Below are 21,758 nucleotides of genomic sequence, written 5' to 3' on the forward strand. Positions count from 1 at the left end.
AATAGATGTGATTTATGTCATAAAAAATTTAGAAAAAATGATGCCCAAGATGATTCCTCAAGTGAGGGGAGTAAGCATGGTACTGCATCATCCCCTCCTTCGTCTACACCAGTCTTGCCCATACAGGAGGCCCCTAGTACATCTAGCGCGCCAATACTCCTTACTATGCAACAATTAACGGCTGTAATGGATAATTCTATCAAAAACATTTTAGCCAATATGCCTACTTATCAGCGAAAGCGCGACTGCTCTGTTTTAGAAAATACTGAAGAGCATGAGAACGCTGATGATTTTGTTTCTGAAGGGCCCCTACACCAGTCTGAGGGAGCCAGGGAGGTTTTGTCTGAGGGAGAAATTTCAGATTCAGGAAAAATTTCTCAACAAGCTGAACCTGATGTGATTACTTTTAAAATTAAGTTGGAACATCTCCGCGCTCTGCTTAAGGAGGTGTTATCCAATTTGGATGATTGTGATTATCTGGTCATTCCAGAAACACTATGTAAAATGGACTAGTTCCTAGAGGCCCCGGGGCCCCCCGAAGCTTTTCCTATACCCAAGCGGGTGGCGTACATTGTTAATAAAGAATGGGACAGGCCCGGTATACCTTTCGTACCTCCCCCCATATTTAAAGAAAATTGTTTCCTATAGTCGACCCCAGAAAGGACTTATGGCAGACAGTCCCCAAGGTCGAGGGGGCGGTTTCTACTCTAAACAAGCGCACCACTATACCCATAGAAGATAGTTGTACTTTCCAAGATCCTATGGATAAAAAATTAGAAGGTTTGCTAAAAAAGATGTTTGTTCAGCAAGGTTACCTTCTACAACCAATTGCATGCATTGTCCCTGTCACTACAGCCGCGTGTTTCTGGCTCGATGAGCTAGAAAAGGCGATTATTAGTAATTCTTCTTCTTATGAGGAGATTATGGACAGAATTCGTGCTCTTAAATTGGCTAATTCTTTCACCCTAGACGCCACCTTGCAATTGGCTAGGTTAGCGGCGAAAAATTCTGGGTTTGCTATGGTGGCGCGCAGAGCGCTTTGGTTAAAATCTTGGTCAGCGGATGCGTCTTCCAAGAACAAATTGCTTGACATTCCTTTCAAGGGGAAAACACTGTTTGGCCCTGACTTGAAAGAGATTATCTCTGATATCACTGGGGGCAAGGGCCACGCCCTTCCTCAGGATAGGTCTTTCAAGGCCAAAAATAAACCTAATTTTCGTCCCTTTCGCAGAAACGGACCAGCCCCAAGTGCTACGTCCTCTAAGCAGGAGGGTAATACTTCTCAAGCCAATCCAGCCTGGAGAATGCAAGGCTGGAACAAAGGAAAGCAGGCCAAGAAACCTGCCACTGCTCCCAAGACAGCATGAGATGCGGGCCCCCGATCCGGGACCGGATTTGGTGGGGGGCAGACTCTCTCTCTTCACTCAGGCTTGGGCAAGAGATGTTCTGGATCCTTGGGCGCTAGAAATAGTCTCCCAAGGTTATCTTCTGGAGGTGATTCATCCTGTTCCATTAAAAGAACAAGGGATGGGGTTCTACCCCAATCTGTTCATAGTTCCCAAAAAAGAGGGAACGTTCAGACCAATCTTAGATCTCAAGATCCTAAACAAGTTTCTCAAGGTTCCATCGTCCAAAATGGAAACCATTCGAACAATCCTTCCATCCAGGAAGGTCAATTCTTGACCACGGTGGATTTAAAGGATGCGTATCTACATATTCCTATCCACAAGGAACATCATCGGTTCCTAAGGTTCGCATTCCTGGACAAGCATTACCAGTTCGTGGCGCTTCCTTTCGGATTAGCCACTGCTCCAAGGATTTTCACAAAGGTACTAGGGTCCCTTCTGGCGGTGCTAAGACCAAGGGGCATTGCTGTAGTACCTTACTTGGACGACATTCTGATTCAAGTGTCGTCCCTTCCTCAAGCAAAGGCTCACACGGACATAGTCCTGGCCTTTCTCAGATCTCACGGAGGAAAGTGAACGTGGAAAAGAGTTCTCTATCTCCGTCGACAAGAGTTCCCTTCTTGGGAACAATAATAGACTCCTTAGAAATGAGGATTTTTCTGGCAGAGACCAGAAAAACAAAACTTCTAAACTCTTGTCGGATACTTCATTCCGTTCCTCTTCCTTCCATAGCGCAGTGCATGGAAGTGATAGGTTTGATGGTAGCGGCAATGGACATAGTTCCTTTTGCGCGCATTCATCTAAGACCATTACAACTGTGTATGCTCAGTCTGTGGAATGGGGACTATACAGAGACTCACTCCGTTGGTGGCTGTCCCTGGACAACATGTCACAAGGGGTGACCTCCCGTAGACCAGAGTGGGTCATTGTCACGACCAACGCCAGTCTGATGGGCTGGGGCGCGGTCTGGGGATCCCTGAAAGCTCAGGGTCTTTGGTCTCGGGAAGAATCTCTTCTACCGATAAATATTCTGGAACTGAGAGCGATATTCAATGCTCTCAAGGCTTGGCCTCAGCTAGCGAGGGCCAAGTTCATACGGTTTCAATCAGACAACATGACGACTGTTGCGTACATTAACCATCAGGGGGGAACAAGGAGTTCCCTGGCGATGGAAGTAGTGACCAAAATCATTCAATGGGCGGAGACTCGCTCCTGCCACCTGTCTGCAATCCACATCCCAGGAGTGGAAAATTGGGAAGCGGATTTTCTGAGTCGTCAGACATTGCATCCGGGGGAGTGGGAACTCCATCCGGAAATCTTTGCCCAAATCACTCAACTGTGGGGCATTCCAGACATGGATCTGATGGCCTCTCGTCAGAACTTCAAGGTTCCTTGCTACGGGTCCAGATCCAGGGATCCCAAGGCGACTCTAGTAGATGCACTAGTAGCACCTTGGACCTTCAAACTAGCTTATGTATTCCCGCCGTTTCCTCTCATCCCCAGGCTGGTAGCCAGGATCAATCAGGAGAGGGCGTCGGTGATCTTGATAGCTCCTGCGTGGCCACGCAGGACTTGGTATGCAGATCTGGTGAATATGTCATCGGCTCCACCATGGAAGCTACCTTTGAGACGAGACCTTCTTGTTCAAGGTCCGTTCGAACATCCGAATCTGGTCCCACTCCAGCTGACTGCTTGGAGATTGAACGCTTGATCTTATCAAAGCGAGGGTTCTCAGATTCTGTTATTGATACTCTTGTTCAGGCCAGAAAGCCTGTAACTAGAAACATTTACCACTAAATTTGGAAAAAATATATCTGTTGGTGTGAATCTAAAGGATTCCCTTGGGACAAGGTTAAGATTCCTAAGATTCTATCCTTCCTTCGAGAAGGATTGAAAAAAGGATTATCTGCAAGTTCCTTGATGGGACAGATTTCTGCCTTGTCTGTGTTACTTCACAAAAAGCTGGCAGCTGTGCCAGATGTTCAAGCCTTTGTTCAGGCTCTGGTTAGAATCAAGCCTGTCTACAAACATTTGACTCCTCCTTGGAGTCTCAACTTAGTTCTTTCAGTTCTTCAGGGGGTTCCGTTTGAACCCTTACATTCCGTTGCAATTTCTTCTGCTAGAAGAGTTTCAGAATTATCTGCTCTGCAGTGTTCTCCTCCTTATCTGGTGTTCCATGCAGATAAGGTGGTTTTACGTACTAAACCTGGTTTTCTTCCAAAAGTTGTTTCTAACAAAAACATTAACCAGGAGATAGTCGTGCCTTCTCTGTGTCCGAAACCAGTTTCGAAGAAGGAACGTTTGTTGCACAATTTGGATGTTGTTCGCGCTCTAAAATTCTATTTAGATGCTACAAAGGATTTTAGACAAACATCTTCCTTGTTTGTTGTGTATTCTGGTAAAAGGAGAGGTCAAAAAGCAACTTCTACCTCTCTCTCTTTTTGGATTCAAAGCATCATCAGATTGGCTTACGAGACTGCCGGACGGCAGCCTCCTGAAAGAATCACAGCTCATTCCACTAGGGCTGTGGCTTCCACATGGGCCTTCAAGAACGAGGCTTCTGTTGATCAGATATGTAGGGCAGCGACTTGGTCTTCACTGCACTCTTTTACCAAATTTTACAAGTTTGATATTTTTGCTTCTTCTGAGGCTATTTTTGGGAGAAAGGTTTTGCAAGCCGTGGTGCCTTCCATTTAGGTGACCTGATTTGCTCCCTCCCTTCATCCGTGTCCTAAAGCTTTGGTATTGGTTCCCACAAGTAAGGATGACGCCGTGGACCGGACACACCTATGTTGGAGAAAACAGAATTTATGTTTACCTGATAAATTACTTTCTCCAACGGTGTGTCCGGTCCACGGCCCGCCCTGGTTTTTTAATCAGGTCTGATATTTTATTTTCTTTAACTACAGTCACCACGGTATCATATGGTTTCTCCTATGCAAATATTCCTCCTTAACGTCGGTCGAATGACTGGGGTAGGCGGAGCCTAGGAGGGATCATGTGACCAGCTTTGCTGGGCTCTTTGCCATTTCCTGTTGGGGAAGAGAATATCCCACAAGTAAGGATGACGCCGTGGACCGGACACACCGTTGGAGAAAGTAATTTATCAGGTAAACATAAATTCTGTTTTATATGTATAAATATATGTTTAACTGTGGAGATAATAAAAATATTTCACATTACAATCTTAAACAATTAAACAATATCTCATACATTTTGAAAGAGATATTCGCATATAGATCTCGATATATATATATATATATATATATTCATATACATATCTTGCAATAAATAGATATATCAGTTCAAAAAGCATCATATATATAGAGAAATATTTATTTAGGAATACATAGAACATATTCTGTTAATAAAACATTCTTGCAATATGAAATATTCCCATTTTCATGTACACTTTTCGAGGAGAATATGTCATGGGCTTTGAGCAACAGATTAGGGTTATAGAGAAATATTTATTTAGCAATAAATAGAACATATTCTGTTAATAAAACATTCTTGCAATATGAAATATTCACATTTTCATGTACACTTTTCGAAGAGAATACGTCATGGGAATTGAGCAACTGATTAGGGTTTTAGTGTGTTTTTTTTTCTATTTGTTTTTTCCATTGACTTCTTTGGTTGAATTCGTGAGCGTGCTCTCACAATTTGGCTTTTTGGATTACATGGCTTAACGCGCTCGCAATATAATATATTTTTTGCAACTTGTAATACCTACGCATCCCCAAATGTGAAAAAGCAATAATGTGCGCTGTGTTTACGCAATTGCGAGAAACATATTTTCCGCACGACTTGTAATTTTGCCCTTGCTAGCCCTAAGAAATCAACAGTATATAGGATTATCCATGCAAGCCAGAAAATGAATATTACGTAGTTTCCTGTGAGCTAGGATGTAAAAATATATCATAATAAATTAAAATTCATTGGGAGATAAACCAAGGATAAGGTAAAGCCTTATTGTAGGTGTTGGGGACATACCACCCTGCACATATTCCCCCTTTTTGTTAGTTGTTGGTATAACAGTCTCCTATTAACCTCATCCTAGGTTTATCTCTCAGTGACTTTTCATTTATTATTATTATATATGATAATTTTTGCATCCTAGCTCCCAGGAAACCCAAGTGATTAACAATAGCACTCTATTCCACCAGTATTAGCATTTAATTATATTGGCTTTGTTTAATTCTTTTTTGCGAGTATCCATAAATATTCTATAACAGTGAACCAAAGGCAAAATACTTTTATATTCTATCCTCAAATCATCACTGACGCACTATTTTACCACTATTTTAATTTCTTTCATGTAATTGGCAAGAGTCCATGAGCTAGTGACGTATGGGATATACATTCCTACCAGGAGGGACAAAGTTTCCCAAACCTCAAAATGCCTATAAATACACCCCCCACCACACCTATAATTCAGTTTTACAAACTTTGCCTCCTATGGAGGTGGTGAAGTAAGTTTGTGCTAGATTTCTACGTTGATATGCGCTTCTCAGCATGTTGAAGCCCGGCTCCTCTCCGAGTGCAGTAAATGACAGAGGGATGTGAAGGGAGTATTACCTATTGAATACAATGGTCATCCTAACGGGCATCTATTTCATAGGTTCTCTGTTATCAGTCGTAGAGATTCATCTCCTACCTCCCTTTTCAGATCGACGATATACTCTTATATGCCATTACCTTTACTGATTTTCGTTTCAGTACTGGTTTGGCTATCTACTTTATGTAGATGAGTGTCTTTTGGTAAGTATATTTCATTTACTTAAGACACTCTCAGCTATGGTTTGGCACTTTATTTGTAAAGTGCTAAATATATGTTTTGTACTTATATTTGCCATGATTCAGGTTAATCAGTATATTTCCTTCTTACAGACTGTCCGTTTCATTTTGGGAAATGCATAAATATTAAAAAAAAAAAGGATCTTTTCTTACCTGAAAATTTTTCAAATTGACTTTCTTTTCTAAATTGCGGGCTGTTAGGCTTGCGGGAGCGCAAAATGCTATAATTTATTGCGTCATTTTTGGCGAGAGACTTTTTTGGCGCGAGAATTACGTTTGTTGACGTAATTTGTTTGTTGCAGACGTTCTTGGCGCCAAAAAATATTTTGTCAGTTGTGGGCGTCATACTTGGCGCCAGATTATTGACATTATTTAAGTCCTTATTTCATTTTGCTTCTGGTTTCCAGAGGCTTATTTTGTTTGCATTTTTTCCCATTCCTGAAACTGTCATATAAGGAAATTGATAATTTTGCTTTATATGTTGTTTTTTCTATTACATATTGCAAGATGACTCAATCTGACCCTGTCTCAGAATCTACTTCTGGAATCCTGCTGCCTGATGTTGGTTCTACCAAAGCTAAGTGCATTTATTGTAAACTTGTGGTAACTGTTCCTCCGGCTGTAGTTTGTGTTGTCATGATAAATTTTCAAACGCAGACAATATTTCCATTAGTAGTAATCCATTACCTCTTGTTGTTCCTTCAACATCTAATGTTCAGGATATTCCTGTTAATGTGAGAGAATTTGTTTCTAATTCTATTCAGAAGGCTCTGTCTGTTATACCACCTTCTAATAAAAGTAAAAGGTCTTTTAAAACTTCTCATAAATTAGATGAATTTTTAAATGACCGACAGCATTCCGATTTATCTATCTCTGATGAGGATCTATCTGGTTCAGAAGATTCTGCCTCAGATATTGACACTGATAAATCTTCATACTTTTTTAAAATGGAGTATTTTCGTCCCTTATTAAAAGAGGTGTTGATTGCATTAGATATGGAGGAGACTAGTCCTCTTGATATTAAAACCAGTAAACGTTTAAATTCGGTTTTTAAATCTCATGTAGTTATGCCAGAGGTTTTTCTTGTTCCTGATGCTATTTCAGATGTAATTTCTAGGGAATGGAATAGACTGGGTACTTCATTTACTCCTTCTTCAAGGTTTAAGAAGCTGTATCCTTTGCCGACTGATAGATTGGAGTTTTGGGAAAAGATCCCCAAAGTTGATGGGGCCATCTCTACTCTTGCTAAGCATACTACTATTCCTACGGCAGATAGTACTTCTTTTAAAGATCCTTTAGATAGGAAGCTTGAATCTTATCTAAGGAAGGCTTATTTATGTTCAGGTCATCTTCTTAGGCCTGCTATTTCTTTGGCTGATGTTGCTGCGGCTTCAACTTTTTGTTTGGAAACCTTAGCGCAATAAGTACCAGATCATAATGTGTATAGCATTGTTAAGCTAATTCAAGATGCTAATAATTTCATTTGTGATGCCATTTTTTATATCATTAGAATTGATGTCAGGTATATGTCTTTAGCTATTTTAGCTAGAAGAGCTCTATGGCTTAAATCTTGGAATGCTGATATGACTTCTAAATCAACGTTGCTATCTCTTTCTTTCCAAGGTAATAAATTATTTGGTTCTCAGTTGGATTCTATTATTTCAACTGTCACTGGGGGGAAGGGAGCTTTTTTGCCTCAGGATAAAAAATCTAAGGGTAAATTTAGGGCTGTTAACCGTTTTCGTTCCTTTCGTCAGAATAAGGAACAGAAACCTGACCCTTCACCTAAAGGAACGGTTTCCAATTGGAAGCCTTCTCCAGTCTGGAATAAATCCAAGCAATTTAAAAAATCAAAATCAGCCCCCAAGTCCGCATGAAGGTGCGGCCCTCATTCCAGTGCAGCTGGTAGGGGGCAGATTAAGATTTTACAAGGATGTTTGGATCAATTCAATCCAAAATCATTGGATTCAGAACATTGTTTCTCAAGGGTACAGAATAGGTTTCAAAGTAAGACCGCCTGTGAGAAGTTTCTCTCATGCATTCCAGTGAACCCAGTAAAGGCTCAGGCTTTCCTGAAGTGTGTTTCAGACCTGGAGTTATCTGGGGTAATTGTGCCAGTTCCTTTTCAGGAATGGGCTCTGGGGTTTTATTCAAATCTGTTCATTGTTCCAAAGAAGGAGAATTCTTTCAGACCAGTTCTGGATCTAAACATTTTGAATCGTTATGTAAGAATACCAACATTCAAGATGGTTACTATAAGGACTATTCTGCCTTTTGTTCAGCAAGGGCATTATTTGTCCACAATAGATTTACAGGATGCATATCTTCATATTCCGATTCATCCAGATCACTATCAGTTTCTGAGATTCTCTTTTCTAGACAAGCATTATTAATGTGTTGCTCTTCCTTTTGGCCTAGCAACAGCTCCAAGGATCTTTTCAAAGGTTCTCTGTGCCCTACTCTCTGTAATCAGAGAGCGGGGTATTGCAGTGTTTCCTTATTTGGACGATATCTTGGTACTTGCTCAGTCTTTACATTCTGCAGAATCTCACATGAATCAACTAGTGTTGTTTCTTCAAAGACATGGTTGGAGGATCAATTTACCAAAAAGTTCCTTGATTCCTCAGACAAGGGTAACCTTTTTAGGATTCCAAATAGATTCAGTATCCATGACTTTGTCTCTAACAGACAAAAGACGTCTGAAATTGGTTTCAGCTTGTCGGAACCTTCAGTTTCAATCATTCCCTTCATTAGCTATGTGCAATGGAGGTTTTAGGTCTCATGACTGCAGCATCGAACGCGATCCCCTTTGCTCGTTTTCACATGAGACCTCTTCAGCTTTGTATGCTGAGCCAATGGTGCAGGGATTATACAAAGATATCACAATTAATATCCTTAAATCCCAATATTCGACTATCTCTGACTTGGTGGTTAGATCACCATCGTTTAGTTCAGGGGGCCTCTTTTGTTCTTCCAACCTGGACTGTGATTACAACAGATGTCTTTGAGGTTGGGGAGCTGTCTGGGGATCTCTGACAGTGCAGGAGGTTTGGAAATCTCAAGAGGCGAGATTACCAATCAATATTTTGGAACTCCGTGCAATTCTTAGAGCTCTTCAGTTTTGGCCTCTTCTGAAGAGAGAACTGTTTATTTGTTTTCAAACAGACAATGTCACAACCGTGGCATATGTCAATCATCAAGGTGGGACTCACAGTCCTCAAGCTATGAAAGAAGTATCTTGGATACTTGCATGGGCGGAATCCAGCTCCTGTCTAGTCTCTGCGGTCCATATCCCAGGTATAGACAATTGGGAAGCGGATTATCTCAGTCGCCAGACTTTACATCCGGGAGAGCGGTCTCTTCACCCATATGTGTTTTTTCAGATTGTTCAGATGTGGGGGCTTCCAGAAATAAATAGATCTGATGGCTTCTTATCTAAACAGGAAACTTCCCAGGTATCTGTCCAAGTCCAGGGATCCTCAGGCGGAAGCAGTGGATGCGTTGTCACTTCCTTGGAGTTATCAACCTGCTTATATCTTTCCGCCTCTAGTTCTTCTTCCAAGAGTGATTTCCAAAATCATAATGGAGCGTTCATTTGTACTGGCTCCAGCATGGCCCACACAGGTTTTGGTATGCGGATCTTGTTCGGATGTCTAGTTGCCAACCTTGGCCACTTCCGTTAAGGCCAGACCTTCTATCTCAAGGCCTATTTTTCCATCACAATCTCAAATCATTAAATTTGAAGGCATGGAGATTGAACGCTTAGTGCTTAGTCATAGAGGTTTCTCTGACTCAGTGATTAATACTATGTTGCAGGCTCGCAAATCTGTGTCGAGAAAGATTTATTACTGAGTTTGGAAGACTTACATTTCATGGTGTTCTTCTCATAAATTCTCTTGGCATTCTTTTAGAATTCCTAGAATTTTACAGTTTGGATAAGGGTTTGTCTGCAAGTTCCTTGAAAGGACAAATCTCTGCTCTTTCTGTTCTGTTCCACAGAAAAATTTATAATCTTCCTGATATTCATTGTTTTGTACAGGCTTTGGTTCGTATCAAGCCTGTCATTAAGTCAATTTCTCCTCCTTGGAGTCTTAATTTGGTTTTGAGGGCTTTACAGGCTCCTCCGTTTGAGCCTATGCATTCTCTGGACATTACATGACTTTCTTGAAAAGTATTGTTCCTTTTGGCCATCTCTTCTGCTAGAAGAGTTTCTGAATTATCTGCTCTTTCTTGTGAGTCTCCTTTTCTGATTTTTCATCAGGATAAGGCGGTTTTTGCGGACTTCAATTTCATTTTTACCCTTCGTTGTGTCCTAATCCTAAGAATTCTTTGGACAGATCTTTACATTCTTTGGATGTGGTAAGAGCTTTGAAATATTATGTTGAAGCTACTAAAGATTTCAGAAAGACTTCTAGTCTATTTGTTATCTTTTCTGGTTCTAGGAAAGGTCAGAAGGCTTCTGCCATTTCTTTGGCATCTTGGTTAAAGCTTTTGATTCATCATGCTTATTTGGAGTCGGGTAATTCCCCGCCTCAGAGGATTACGGCTCATTCTACTAGGTCAGTTTCTACTTCCTGGGCTTTTAACAATGAAGCTTCTGTTGATCACATTTGCAAAGCAGCAACTTGGTCTTCTTTGCATACTTTTACTAAATTCTACCATTTTGATGTTTTCTCTTCTTCAGAAGCAGTTTTTGGTAGAAAAGTACTTCAGGCAGCTGTTTCAGTTTGATTCTTCTTCTTATAATTTCAGTTTTCTTTCATTATAAAGATTAAAACTTTTTATTTGGGTTGTGGATTAATTTTTCAGCGGAATTGGCTATCATTATTTTTTATCCCTCCCTCTCTAGTAACTCTTCCGTGGAGTTCCACATCTTGGGTATTTGCTATCCCATACGTCACTAGCTCATGGACTCTTGCCAATTACATGAAAGAAAACATAATTTATGTAGGAATTTACCTGATAAATTCATTTCTTTCATATTGGCAAGAGTCCATGAGGCCCACCCTTTTTATGGTGGTTATGTTTTTTTTGTATAAAGCACAATTATTCCAATTCCTTGTTGATGCTTTCGCTCCTTTCTTATCACCCCACTTCTTGGCTATTCGTTAAACTGAATTGTGGGTGTGGTGGGAGGTGTATTTATAGGCATCTTGAGGTTTGGGAAACTTTGCACCTCCTGGTAGGAATGTATATCCCATACGTCACTAGCTCAATATGAAAGAAATTAATTTATCAGGTAAATTCTTACATAAATTATGTTTTTTTATGCCATGTTTAACATTCAACAAAAGTTATGTTTTACTGAATATAATGTATTGGCAGATTGTTAATTTCATATTGCACAGATATGTAACTCAGTTACTGTAGTTGGTTGCCCATAACACTTGTGTGAGCAATATCCCCCTGCTTCTTTACGTGCTCTAGTGCAGCATGCTTAAAGCATTATGAACACATTTACAGTGCGTCTCAGCTCCTTTCCTTTCCCTTCCCTTTTCTCTGTTTCTTCAATGGCTTACTGGAAAACAAGCTAGATCGCATGTCGATGCAGGTGATTGGCTTAGCAAGTCAGCCAGTCAGTTTCATCCTGCATTCTCTTTGGCTGCTTTTGATTTGTTGAGCTACTATACCAATCCATTGCATCCTGCCTCAGAAAAGGAAAAAATTGGGTAGAGAAAGGAGTTAATGTTGAGAAGGGATTCCAGTAGAGGCTTCTTCATATCAGAGTATGTGCCTATTTCACACTAAATCAACCAATGTTTTTTTTTTTCTTTTTAATCTGTCATAGGGATCCGATTGTTATCCCTGAAGACACTTACGGCTAGATTTAGAGTTTTGTCGGTAACGACCCGCATAGCTAACGCTGGCTTTTTTCTGGCCGCACCTTTAAAATAATTCTGGTATTGAGAGTCCACAGAATGGCTGCGTTAGGCTCCAAAAAAGGAGCGTAGAGCATATTTAACGCAACTTCAACTCTCGATACCAGAGTTGCTTACGGACGCGGCCAGCTTCAAAAACGTGCTCGTGCACGATTCCCCCATAGAAAACAATGGGGCTGTTTGAGCTGAAAAAAAACCTAACACCTGCAAAAAAAGCCGCGTTCAGCTCCTAACGCAGCCCCATTGTTTGCTATGGGGAAACACTTCCTACGTCTGCACCTAACACTCTAACATGTACCCCGAGTCTAAACACCCCTAACCTTACACTTATTAACCCCTAATCTGCCGCCCCCGCTATCGCTATTCTAATAAATGTATTAACCCCTTAAGCTAAGTCTAACACTAACACCCCCCTAAGTTAAATATAATTTAAATCTAACGAAATAAATTAACTCTTATTAAATAAATTATTCCTATTTAAAGCTAAATACTTACCTGAAAAATAAATCCTAATATAGCTACAATATAAATTATAATTATATTATAGCTATTTTAGGATTTATATTTATTTTACAGGTAACTTTGTATTTATTTTAACCAGGTACAATAGCTATTAAATAGTTAAGAACTATTTAATAGCTAAAATAGTTAAAATAACTACAAAATTACCTGTAAAATAAATCCTAACCTAAGTTACAATTAAACCTAACACTACACTATCAATAAATTAATTAAATAAAATACCTACAATTATTTACAATTAAACCTAACACTACACTATCAATAAATAAATTAAATACTATTCCTACAAATAAATACAATTAAATAAACTAACTAAAGTACAAAAAATAAAAAAGAACTAAGTTACAAAAAATAAAAAAATATTTACAAACATTAGAAAAAAATTACAACAATTTTAAACTAATTACACCTACTCTAAGCCCCCTAATAAAATAACAAAGACCCCCAAAATAAAAAAATGCCCTACCCTATTCTAAATTACAAAAGTTCAAAGCTCTTTTACCTTACCAGCCCTGAACAGGGCTCTTTGCGGGGCATGCCCCAAAGAATTCAGCTCTTTTGCCTGTAAAAAAAAACACATACAATACCCCCCCCCAACATTACAACCCACCACCCACATACCCCTAATCTAACCCAAACCCCCCTTAAATAAACCTAACACTAAGCCCCTGAAGATCTTCCTACCTTATCTTCACCATACCAGGTTCACCGATCGATCCAGAAGAGCTCCTCCGATGTCGTGATCCAAGCCCAAGCGAGGGGCTGAAGAGGTCCATGATCCGGCTGAAGTCTTCATCCAAGCGGGAGCTGAAGAGGTCCATGATCCGGCTGAAGTCTTCTATCAACGGCATCTTCAATCTTCTTTCTTCAGGATCCGTGTTCATCCCGCCGACGCGGAACATCCATCTTCACCGACGACTTCCCGACGAATGACGGTTCCTTTAAGGGACGTCATCCAAGATGGCGTCCCTCGAATTCCGATTGGCTGATAGGATTCTATCAGCCAATCGGAATTAAGGTAGGAAAATTCTGATTGGCTGATGGAATCAGCCAATCAGATTGAGCTCGCGTTCTATTGGCTGTTCCGATCAGCCAATAGAATGCGAGCTCAATCTGATTGGCTGATCGGATCAGCCAATCGGATTGAACTTGATTCTGATTGGCTGATTCCATCAGCCAATCAGAATTTTTCTACCTTAATTCCGATTGGCTGATAGAATCCTATCAGCCAATCGGAATTCGAGGGACGCCATCTTGGATGACGTCCCTTAAAGGAACCGTCATTCGTCGGGAAGTCGTCGGAAGAAGAAGATGGGTCCGCGGTGGAGGTCTTCAAGATGGAGCCGGTCCTCATCGGATGAAGATAGAAGATGCCGCTTGGAAGAAGATGGTTGCCGGTCCGGATCTACTCTTCTTCCCGGATAGGATGAAGACTTCAGCCGGATCATGGACATCTTCAGCCCCCCCGCTTGGGCTTGGATCATGACATCGGAGGAGCTCTTCTGGATCGATCGGTGAACCTGGTATGGTGAAGATAAGGTAGGAAGATCTTCAGGGGCTTAGTGTTAGGTTTATTTAAGGGGGGTTTGGGTTAGATTAGGGGTATGTGGGTGGTGGGTTGTAATGTTGGGGGGGGGTATTGTATGTGTTTTTTTTACAGGCAAAAAAGCTTAATTCTTTGGGGCATGCCCCGCAAAGGGCCCTGTTCAGGGCTGGTAAGGTAAAAGAGCTTTGAACTTTAGTAATTTAGAATAGGGTAGGGCATTTTTTTATTTTGGGGGTCTTTGTTATTTTATTATGGGGCTTAGACTAGGTGTAATTAGTTTAAAATTGTTGTAATATTTTTCTGATGTTTGTAAATATTTTTTTATTTTTTGTACTTTAGTTAGTTTATTTAATTGTATTTATTTGTAGATATTGTATTTAATTAATGTATTGATAGTGTAGTGTTAGGTTTAATTGTAACTTAGGTTAGGATTTATTTTACAGGTAATTTTGTAATTATTTTAACTATTTTAGCTATTAAATAGTTCTTAACTATTTAATAGCTATTGTACCTGGTTAAAATAAATACAAAGTTACCTGTAAAATAAATATAAATCCTAAAATAGCTATAATATAATTATAATTTATATTGTAGCTATATTAGGGTTTATTTTACAGGTAAGTATTTAGCTTTAAATAGGAATAATTTATTTAATAAGAGTTAATTTATTTTGTTAGATTTAAATTATATTTAATTTAGGGGGGTGTTAGTGTTAGGGTTAGACTTAGCTTTAGGGGTTAATCCATTTATTAGAATAGCAGCGAGATTCGGTCGGCAGATTAGGGGTTAATGTTTGAAGTTAGGTGTCGGCGATGTTAGGGAGGGCAGATTAGGGGTTAATACTATTTATTATAGGGTTAGTGAGGCGGATTAGGGGTTAATAACTTTATTATAGTAGCGGTGAGATCCGATCGGCAGATTAGGGGTTAATAAGTGTAGACAGGTGGAGGCAACGTTGAGGGGGGCAGATTAGGGGTTAATAAATATAATATAGGGGTCGGCGGTGTTAGGGGCAGCAGATTAGGGGTACATAGCTATAATGTAGGTGGCGGCTCTTTACGGTCGGCAGATTAGGGGTTAATTATTGTAGGTAGCTGGCAGCGACGTTGTGGGGGCAGGTTAGGGGTTAATAAATATAATATAGGGGTCGGCGGTGTTAGGGGCAGCAGATTAGGGGTACATAAGTATAACGTAGGTGGCGGGCGGCAGATTAGGGGTTAAAAAAATGTAATCGAGTGGCGGCGATGTGGGGGGACCTCGGTTTAGGGGTACATAGGTAGTTTATGGGTGTTAGTGTACTTTAGAGCACAGTAGTTAAGAACTTTATGAACCGGCGTTAGCCCAGAAAGCTCTTAACTACTGACTTTTTTCTGCGGCTGGAGTTTTGTCGTTAGATTTCTAACGCTCACTTCAGACACGACTCTAAATACCGGAGTTAGAAAGATCCCATTGAAAAGATAGGATACGCAATTGACGTAAGGGGATCTGCGGTATGGAAAAGTCGCGGCTGAAAAGTGAGCGTTAGACCCTTTCCTGACTGACTCCAAATACCGGCGGTAGCCTAAAACCAGCGTTAGGAGCCTCTAATGCTAATTTTCACGGCTACCGCCAAACTCTAAATCTAGGCCTTAATTTCTATTTACCAGATCTCCCTCTCATTACCCTTAGCAGGTTAATTTGCTTCACATATTTTTTAAGGCTTTATTATAAAAACACAGTCCAGTCAAAATTAAACTTTCATAATTCAGAAAGGGCATGCAATTTTAGCAACTTTCCAATTTACTTACTATATTTGCTTTGTTCTTTTGGCATTCTTTGTTGAAAGTTAAACCTACGTAGACTTGTGCTAATTTCTAAGCCCTTGAAAACCGCCTCTTATCTCAGTGAATTTTGACAGTTTTCCACAGCTAGACAGCGCTAGTTCATGTGTGCCATATAAATAACATTTTGCTCACTCCCATGGAGTTATTTATGAGTCAGCGCTGTCAAAACAAGTGAAATAAGAAGGCAGTCTGCAGAGGCTTAGATACGAATTGATGATTAATATAACATTGTTGGTTATGCAAAACTGGGGAATGGGTAATAAAGGGATTATTTCTCTTTTTAAACAGTAACAATTCTGGAATAGACTGTACCTTTAACGTTAAAATAATAGTAAATTATATCTCATTTAAATAAAAAATATTTAAGCTTTATCATTATGACATGTAAACCGCTATGTTAAATCTCTCGTTTGTGAAATGTAAACATATGAAACTTAACTTTTTTATTGCTCTTCCCTCTGCCTCTTCATTCTATTTTTCGGTGATATAATGATATATAGAGTGGTCCCACCCACTCTCTATATAGTAGAAAATTCAGCCCCCAATGTTCCTCTCTTATGCACAAGAGCAGACCTTCTGCAATGCCAATGTAAACAATAAATCATGAGATTCATTGTTCTCTACAAGAGCTGCACAAAGGTCTGCTGCTTCTTTGGAGATCGTTCTCCCCTACCTAACAAGCAGTTTGTTCTTTACAGTATGTTTTTTTTATTAAAACACTAGGGTTCCCATTAGGAACTATTTGTGCATGCATTGGTCTACCGTAAAGACGCACACAGCAGAAGAGAGGACCTGTTTTACGCATCCGCATAACTATTTAACAAAACGGCACTGTAAGTGAAAAAGATTAAAAATCAAATATTTTGAATACCTTAAAAAAAAAAAACCTATTTCACATTTCATTAAAACAAAAGCTGATTTGTAGTTACACTAAGTTTACTATTACTTGATATCAGGGCCACTACTCATTAAGCATTTCTCATACTTGTATGTCACATATACACCATCTTTTCCTATTGTAAAATATCAGTAACTGTGTCTTATTTTGTTTTTGGTAGGTTTAACGCAATAGTATCTCTAGCATTTAGTATACTTGTAGTATTGCATTGCAGTTAATGTTACCCTTGAGGGCAATAATATATTTAAATAAGGGAAGTACACTGAATTTAATAAACTGTAATTTTATCTCACATTCTTATGGCTTCAACACGTGTTATCCTGGGGAGCTTATATGTCTAAATCATTTTATTTACATTTTATTTGCTTTGATAAATCAACTTACATCACAACATGCCACTGATTAGCATTTTCCTACATAAGATATATTTGTACTAGTTTCCTTTAAAAGCAGCTGTTTGAGTGGAAATATACAAGTAAAGGAAAGCAATCAATGTGTTCTTCTTTGTTGTTTGCAGTGGGTTTGTTAATTATGTCTGCAGTTTCTTTAAAAACGTTATGAGTTAATTGTTGTTCAATACAATTATGTATCTACCAATTAATGTTTTAAGAAATCAAGAAATTAGATTCAGAAGCTATAATTATGAATATTTCTTAAAGTATATGGTTGGCATCGACCATTACATACTGGCAGCACAGTTACCAAACTTATACCTGGTGCAAAAAAATGTACCTAGACCCCACAGCCCCCGTATAGGGCTAGATTACAAGTTCAGAGCTAAATATCACTTACGCTGAATCAAGATTTGCGCTCAACTGAGTAATACCAGCACACGCTAATGTGTGCTGGTATTACAAGTGACGTGCAATGCGAACGTGACATCTCTTTCACATTGAAAGGAAGCATTGCCCTAATGAGAGTGCGCTTTCATAGGCTCCAATGGGAGCCTCTGTCTCATGCCGTGAAACACAGAATAAGAACTAGCGCAGCGAAAGGGGTAAGTCCCTCAGCTATCAGCAGTAAATATATATGTATATGAATATATACATATATATTTATGTGTTAATATGTGTAAATACACATATTAACACACAAATGTATATAAATATATAGAAGCATATACATATATATTTAGTGGGAACACACAGTCCCCATAGACAACAATGTAAAGGCGCTTTTCAATGCCGTTCTTTTCTAACACCCCCACACCTGCCAAATTTAGCCCCCAAAAACTGCCAAGTGCAGTTATTTATTTATTTTTTAAATAAAAAATGCTACTATTTTTTTATAAAAAAAAAAAAAAAAGAATTAAACACTGTATATTGGGGCACATAAAAAAAATAACCAGAATTCTTACCTCTTTCTATGCCCACTCAAACACTGTTTTATTATCTTGAATTTGTGCAAAGTTTTTATCTAGCCTCAAGGCTGGGACAATCTCAGTGTAGATGGGTGCTGGTGAATTTATTTGAGATTTGTAAATTCATAGGTACCAGTGGTTTAATGTACATTAAAGGAGCATTACACACTACAAACACAAGTTTATGCTTTGTTATAGTAACTTTACTATTGTGTGTTGTGATCTTGCAATGAAATTCAGTTGAGGTTTTTTTTCAGTGCAAAAGCAGGTTCTCTAAAGCAGAGTCTTAGGTAAAGGGCACCCCCATTCATGAACCTTTATTTTTGTAAACTCTTAACAGTAAAGCTGGTGTGCATACTAAGAGGACTGTTGAAAACTGAATGGTTTTGAAAGGGATCCTTAACAGTTGGTGGGTCCCTTGAGTGTTAAAGGGCCACTGTAAGTAAATATTTTCTATGCCTGTTACTAACTAACTACCCCAAATACGCTTTTTATCAATAGCATTTTATTAACATATCTCTACCATATATCAGAAATCTTGTCTGCAAATTTAATTGTTTTCCAAACCCACTCCGTGGGTATCCTTTGCTCTGTACCAATCCGTTTACAATACCTAGGTTTCAAAATGGCGCTTTAAACACAAAGTTATTGGTTTAAGTATTTTGAACACTCAGTGCTGAAAATAGTGGGCAGGATAACGTGACATCATCGGCGAATAAAAGATATAATTTTTAGAACGTTATGAAACTTCGTTTTGGAGAAAATATAGGTCAGTAGGTTTTAATTAATGTTTATTAACTTTAATATGTTAGTTGTTTAGCTTAAAAATTATAACAGAAAGTAATCCTTTAAGGGTTTTCATTTGAAAGTCATGTAGAGGCTCCTTTGGGTGCTGGGTGTGAATTTGGAGGTCATATAGAGCAGGGTTCTTCAAATCATGGGTCAGGACCCATTACTGGGTCACAAAACCATGTTTACTGGGTCGTGACTTGTGTGTGTGTTATATGAAAATGTGTGTTGTATGAGAGTGTGCGTGGTATGTGTGTGTTGTATGAGAGTGTTGTATGAGAGTGTGCGTGGTATGTGTGTGTTGTATGAGAGTGTTGTATGAGAGTGTGCGTGGTATGTGTGTGTTGTATGAGTGTGCGTGTGTGTTATTACCTTTTACATCACCTTTGACTACAATCAGAAAAAAAACATGGCATTTGAGTGATTTGTAGCTATCTTGTACATTATGTCATAAGTTTTCAGACCAAGTATAAAAATAGGGTCACCAAGGTGTGTGGTATCATGGCACTGGGTCTTGGGGGAAAAAATTGAAGAACCCTGATATAGAGGATACCTTGGGTATTAGGTGCTCTGCGTTGCAGGTAGTTGTGCAAAATTGCAATAGAGACCATGGCAGCATGTAGTTCTGTTAGTGTTTATTGCAGTGGTAGATCAATGCAGTTAGGGTTTATTGCAACATAGGTTGGTTTCAATTGTGGTATATTAAGAGTAGGGATGGGCGAATGTGTAAATTTCCGAATGTTATTACCGAAATTCGAATTATAAATCTGAATGTTGATAAGAACGAATATTCTTAAAAATTCTATAATTGAATGCTATTTACAGTTTTCAAATGTTTATAATTATATCGAATGTCTACATTCGAAATTTCGAATTTAACATTCTACTTAAAAAATACTATTCAGAAATTCAATAGTTCATGTGGTAGGGAGGGAATCTAGTAAATTGATACATAATAGATACAAATATATAATTTTGAATGTTTCTATATAGTATATTGCATAATTCGAATATTACATTTAAAGAAAGCATTAGAAATACTATAACAAACATATAAATTCAAATTTTTCGAATTTGAATATTGCATAATTTGAATATTACATTTAAAGAAAGCATTAGAAATACTATTACAAATATAAATTCAAATTTTTCCAAATTAATATTTTCGAATGTAATCGTAAAATTTGAAAGCGAACATTCGAAAATAGTATGTTAGAATGTTATGTAAACATTTTAAATTCGATTCCAACAAACGAATGTGTTAAAATTTGTTTCATTTTTCGAATGTTGCGAAGCATTCGCCCATCCCTAATTAAGAGCAAGGACATCATGGTTAGGATTACTAGATATAGGCGACAGTTCTTATTTAGGCTAAAATAAGAAGTGATATTCTTTATAGTGTTGTGTAGATAGAAATGATCACGAGTTTACGTTATTTAATTTCCTATAGCACTGCCATTACAAGTTTTCAAACATACGCCTTTTTGCGTGCGATATGGTTGCTTTGAGCTCCATACTGCACACAATCAGTGCACTGAGGACTTGATTAAACCCCTTTGTCGGGGTTACACTCAAAAAGTTCCAGGGTGTGTAGTTTAAACACTAAATGCACTTACGAATTGGTGTATGCCATTTTTGGCACTATAATGTCCCTTTTAAAACTGTCTTTGTATTAGGACAACAAAAAAAACTTGATATTATGTCTGTTATTTTCCAGTAATTGTTTAAACATTCCATATACTGGCAGCTGCATAACTTTTTTTTTTACAGTGGTTTACTGAGCTAAAACAATGTGTTTATGTATTAAGTAATCTGTAATGTAGTTTATTCACCAAACCCTTTCATTTCCAGGCCTACGCTGCAATGTTGTGGTCGCAAGCTAAAGAGCAAGTACAGCATTCAGGACTTAAAGGAACCTATGGAGCTATGTTGACAGAAGATAAACTTAATCATTTTCAGGAAGAACAAATTGTACAATTACATGAACTGATGCAAGAAGCTACAAAACCTAAAGCACAATTTGAGGTTTTAGAAGATAATGACCAGAAGAAATAAAAATTAGTATTATGTGGGTGCGTTTTTTTTTTTTTTACAAAATAAATGGATATTTTATTGCTTTATAGAATTGCATTATTCTTTGACAAATTATTTGACAAATATATAGTATTGTGATCCATTTAATGGAAGTAACGATGTATTGCTATTATAACCTCTTTTTTTGTGTTAGCCAAAAATGTTAAATAAAGGTTTGTTTCAATAAAAATTAGATGTTTGAGATCCATCAACAGTAAATTGTTCTATTTGTATAACAAACTATAAATAAATATGTCATATTTTGCTAGATTCAATAAAGTTTGCTGCAAGATTGTTCTCTTCAGACCCCACTTCACAGGTAACAGATCCGTAAGGAAAAGGGGCTTAACCTCAAGGAAACTGTTCGTAGTGAACTTAATTCTATAGAAATGAAACAACTTCACACCCTTCACCTTTTAAATAAATTGCACTAACCTCATTCCAGCTTCCAGACTCAATTCTGACAGTACAGAACACCACATTAAAAATGTTTTAAAAAGGCATATTAAAAACAATAAATTAAATTGTCTTCATTTAAAAAAGAAAACAAAATTGTTTATCTGAACCAATGTTGCTAGCCTGGAAATGACCAGGTTAAAGGGACATTAAAAACTAAATACATTTTATAAGCATAGTAATGAGGTTAATCCCCACTTCCCTTT

General features: G+C 38.3%; 1 protein-coding gene across 1 annotated transcript in view; it reads left to right on the forward strand.

Moving 5' to 3' along the window:
* Positions 1 to 21,304, forward strand: part of SDHAF3 (succinate dehydrogenase complex assembly factor 3) — a 217,808-nt gene extending 196,504 nt beyond the window's left edge. Inside the window, exon 3 of the mRNA XM_053714084.1 lies at positions 20,875 to 21,304. Within this exon, the coding sequence (XP_053570059.1) occupies positions 20,875 to 21,078 (204 nt within the window). The 3' untranslated portion in view covers positions 21,079 to 21,304. The remainder of the gene's footprint in view (positions 1 to 20,874) is intronic.
* The last annotated feature ends 454 nt before the right edge of the window (positions 21,305 to 21,758 follow it).

Source organism: Bombina bombina, chromosome 5, assembly GCF_027579735.1.
Source record: "Bombina bombina isolate aBomBom1 chromosome 5, aBomBom1.pri, whole genome shotgun sequence".
In the NCBI taxonomy this organism is placed as follows: Eukaryota; Metazoa; Chordata; class Amphibia; order Anura; family Bombinatoridae; genus Bombina; species Bombina bombina.